This window comes from Galeopterus variegatus, unplaced genomic scaffold, assembly GCF_000696425.1.
Source record: "Galeopterus variegatus unplaced genomic scaffold, G_variegatus-3.0.2 Scaffold13102, whole genome shotgun sequence".
NCBI classification, from domain to species: Eukaryota; Metazoa; Chordata; class Mammalia; order Dermoptera; family Cynocephalidae; genus Galeopterus; species Galeopterus variegatus.
In genome coordinates, this window is record NW_007739213.1 from 10,967 (window position 1) to 15,078 (window position 4,112).

Below are 4,112 nucleotides of genomic sequence, written 5' to 3' on the forward strand. Positions count from 1 at the left end.
GAATCAGAGCCAGGAGCTTTAATTTTTCACATAGAACTGCAGACACGTCGCAGGCATTATTTAAATAATTCTTCTCCCTTAATAAGACATTCTGAAGTTTCTTTAGATCTCTTATATTAAAAAGTAAACCTATGAGTCCAGAGGAACTTGCCACAGGTTCTGGAGCCGTGGGCAAGCCTTTCCACTGTCCGGGCCTCAGTTTCCTTGTCTGTGGGATTGGGGGGCGGTTTATGATACTTAGGGCCCTCTATCCCCCGTGTCCCCTGCACACGGACACGGATATCTTCCTTTGTAATCTCTTGGTTCTTCTTGCCAGTTCCCCCCAGACCCCAGAGATCCCAGACATTTCTGGAGGACTGTGAATTCCAAAGCTCCTCGCCAGCACCATCCTACATGAGCCACGTCTTTTCCTGATGCCCCAGGGGACGAAGGAGCTGCGTCCCCCGCGGACCCCAGAACTGGAATGAAGCAGGGACAGTGAGGGAAGATGCCACAGCCAGGGCTGGTGGGGTGAGAGGGCCTCCTGCTGACCCCCAGATCCCCGGTTCCTGCTCGCGGTGGCCCAGCTGTCAGTCGGTCAGTCACCAGCGAAGGAAGCAGGCTGAGGGGGACATGGGTGAGGGCTAAGGGGGCCGTCCTTGGGCTTCCTGTGGCTCAAGGAGACCTCCAGGTGGTGAGGCTGGGGACAAAGGTCTATATCTTCTTTATGACGCTGTACTCTGGTTCTTCCTCCCGGGGCCTCTGGCAGGGACTCCTGCTGGCGTTAGAATCCCGACTCTGGATGTCAAATACCACCGAGGAATAGTGAAGATCTTCCCTGGGGGCTGCCTGCAGAGAGAGACCTGAGGCTCAGGGACAGGTGGGAGAAGGAGGACACCCAAGGGGGCCATGGGGAGGCTTCCCTGTCCCCAGCCTCCCCACTCTCCTGGCTGCTTTCTCTCGCAAGGACTGGGCTCCACGATCCTGTCCACCCACCTGCTCCACCCCACCTGGCCAAGGCACAGCACAAAGTCCCCAGGTATCAGAGGCAGGAGGGTCCCTGGGATCCACAGGGCTGATTCCACCTGGTCCCTTTTACAAGGAAGAAACTGAGGCCACCAGAGCATTACAGAGCTGATCGGGCTCCCCCAGATACTTCTGTGCTCCCTTTGATGGAATGTGCTGGCAACAATGCAGCAAGGGTCCCTCACTGAGCAGTCAGGTGTCTGCAGAGGACACCTGGCCCCTTAGGCAGGGCCTGGGCTAGCCAGGGCTCTCACACTTACCACTGTGCTGTACTCCACCTCTGCCTGCCTTGGTGGCACTGGCTCTTTCCACAGGGGACATGTCTGCAGCTCCAGGTTCGCATAGTGGGGCTCACTCTGCTCGGCAGCCTGGGGTGGGCAGGTGGGGGGGGGCTTGCCGGTTGTCACGGAGCCCCTGTGGCCTCTGAGCCTGCTTCTCTGCGTGCACCCTCGTCCCTCCATGCTCTGGGAGCAACCTTCCCTCCCTGTCTCCACCATCCCCAGCTCTGGGCAGTATTTGAATGCCCCCCAGGTCATTCCAGCTGGGAGGACCCTCCTTCATTCCACTTCCCCTGGGGGGAGGGGACAGACTGGATGAAACTCAGGGAAAGACCCAGTGACCAGATCTCCCAGGTATCATTCTCCCTGCTCTGGCAAGCACCCCCTCCATCCATCCATGATCCACCCAGCAGGTCCACTGGCCAAGGCACTGTCCAACCCCCCAACATCCTCTGCGCCCCCTACCCAGACACCCTGGCCCATCTCCTGCGGGAGTCTTTCCTTACCTGCCTGGGGCTCTGGGAGGGCTCTGAATGCTCTCCAGCTAGAGACAAGAAGAGATTAAGGAGGTTGAGTCCCAGAACAGGCGCAGGGATGGGGATCCCTATAATCCATCTGGGAAAAGACCTTTCTTTAGAGATTTTGGCCCTGGGGACCTATCCCTTCAGGTCTGAAGCTTGGCAGGAATTCCAGGGTTTGTTGAGTGAGTGAATTAGTGAATGAGTGAACAAATGAATGAATAAATGAATGAAGACACGAACAAATGGAAAGGTCCCTGCTGGAGGAGCAGGTCAAACGAAGCTAGTTCTCAAAACTGTCACTCACAAAAATGTTCCCAGGTGGGAGAAGACAGGAGGGGGGGGTGCCCACTAAAAGGACCTGTCCTTACAGAGTCCCAGGACTGCCTCAAACCATAAGTCGCCAGGGGCATCTGCTCTGACCCCCTGTGCCTGGGGTCTGTCCCTCAGGACGGCCCACCCAGCTGCGGCCCCAGAAACCTCCAGGAAGGCCTGTCAGCTCCGTGGGATCCAAGCTCAGGCTGACAGCACCTCTGGTGTCAGCTTTTGGCTTCCAGCACCTGCAGCGATGCTCGGCAGGCGTCCTGCCTCTGAGCACAGCTCTATACAGCCCCGATTCTTTCAACCCAGGATCCAGTAGCAGGTGGCAGTGGGTAAGGCACACACAGCCAGATGCCCACGGCACTGAATGCCACAGAGAGAGACACTGTCCACCAGAGCCAAAGGGAGAAGCCGCAGTGGGGAGACACAAGTCCACACATGGCCCCGTGCTTGCTGAGCCGACAGTTGATCTAACAGCACAGGTGACCAAGTGCTCTGCGGGGTGAACGCGTTCTGTTGCTGAATGCTGTGTGCAGGCTCCGGGCCACCCTTCCGGGCCACCCTTCCTCTCCTCATCTGGGACAGGCATTCTGATGGAAGGAGGAAAAGGGCTGGTGGGGAAGAGCTGGTCATTCAATGCTGGGGAAGGAAGGTGGTAGAGACAAGATCTGGGGGAAAGCGAGATCCAGTCTGCCCTGGTGGCCATGGTGCTCCCAGGGCCCAGCACAGGCCTGGCACACAGCAGCTGCTTAGGACAGCTTTGCCGTGTGAGTGAATAAATGAATGAATGGATGAATGAATGAGTGACGGCAGTGGGCTGGGGGAAGAGCTGTGAGGGGGTGTGACGGGGCAGGCGTCAGGCTCGGGGGGAGGAGCAGGAGATTTGCAAAGCAGGGGACAGAGACTCAGGGTGTTCAGACAGAGAGCCTCGCTCCTGTCACTGAGGACTGGTTCAACAGAATATAATCCACCCATATATGGGTAAACTCTGCAGTGTGTGATTTTTAAAACATTTAATAGCAGGGGAAATGGTCCAATATGTTAAGTGCAGAAATATAGGCTTAAAAGAGAATTCATGGTATGTAGTAAATTTTTAAGAAGTCATATATGCATAATAGGCATAGAAAAAAGACTGGAAGGACATACCTCAGATGTCAGTGGTTGGTTTTCTCTGGACAGTGGGATTTTTAGTCATCATTGACAATGGGAAGTGGATTTCCTTCTTTGTGCTTTTACTTATTTTTGAAACTTTCTACAACAATCCTATATCCCTTTTTTAAAGGGGGATGGGGCTCTTTGACAAGCGAGAGACTTTCTAGGTGAAAGGGCACCCAAAGGGACTGCTGGGACTCAGAACTTAGGTGACCCAGGCTGGGAAAATCCCCATGTGGCAGCAGTGTCCACATGGGAGCTGATGTTTAGGAGGAAGGGACCAGAAAATGACACATGAAGCAGATGGGAAAGAGGAAGTGGGTTTTTTTTCCATGTGTCATGCAGTTATGCTGAGGCTGATTTTTCCCCCAAAGGCCTGGGCTGTGCCCCGGGGGAGGCTGAACCCCACTGGAAGGGCTAGAGGAGAGAGTGTGAGGTGCTTTCCCCACCCCCACAACATGCACCAGCTTGTCCTCCAGCTACGGAAAGGAGTGGCCCCATCTCTTCCACCCCAACTTCATTGCAGCCTTAAAAGGCGTCGGTAATCATGGGCAAAGATTCCCCTGAGAATCCTCTGCTCATGGAATCACAAAAACAGGGAGGAAACCTGCAGCTCACACTCTGTCTTAGAAATCTGCTCTCCTGGAGGTGACTGGTGGCCTCAGCCAGTAACAAGAAGGCTGAACCTCCATTGTTCCTCTGTTTCTGTTACATATTTAATTCGCTCATCAGGTACCTACTTACTGAGTGCAGACACAGTGCTGGGTGCACTGTTCGTATTCTCTCTTTTAATCTGAGCTCAGAGGAGAGTGACTGGACTGTGGAATGCCTGGTGCCC

The 4,112-nt window shown here is 54.8% G+C and overlaps 1 protein-coding gene across 1 annotated transcript in view; it reads right to left on the reverse strand.

Moving 5' to 3' along the window:
• Positions 1–248: 248 nt before the first annotated feature.
• CD300A (CD300a molecule) overlaps positions 249–4,112 on the reverse strand; it is a 21,791-nt gene continuing 17,927 nt past the window's right edge. The window contains exons 6-8 of the mRNA XM_008563288.1: positions 1,790–1,827; positions 1,266–1,373; positions 249–828 (exon numbers count right to left, since the gene is read on the reverse strand). Coding sequence (XP_008561510.1) covers positions 694–828; positions 1,266–1,373; positions 1,790–1,827 — 281 coding nt within the window. The 3' untranslated portion in view covers positions 249–693. The remainder of the gene's footprint in view (positions 829–1,265; positions 1,374–1,789; positions 1,828–4,112) is intronic.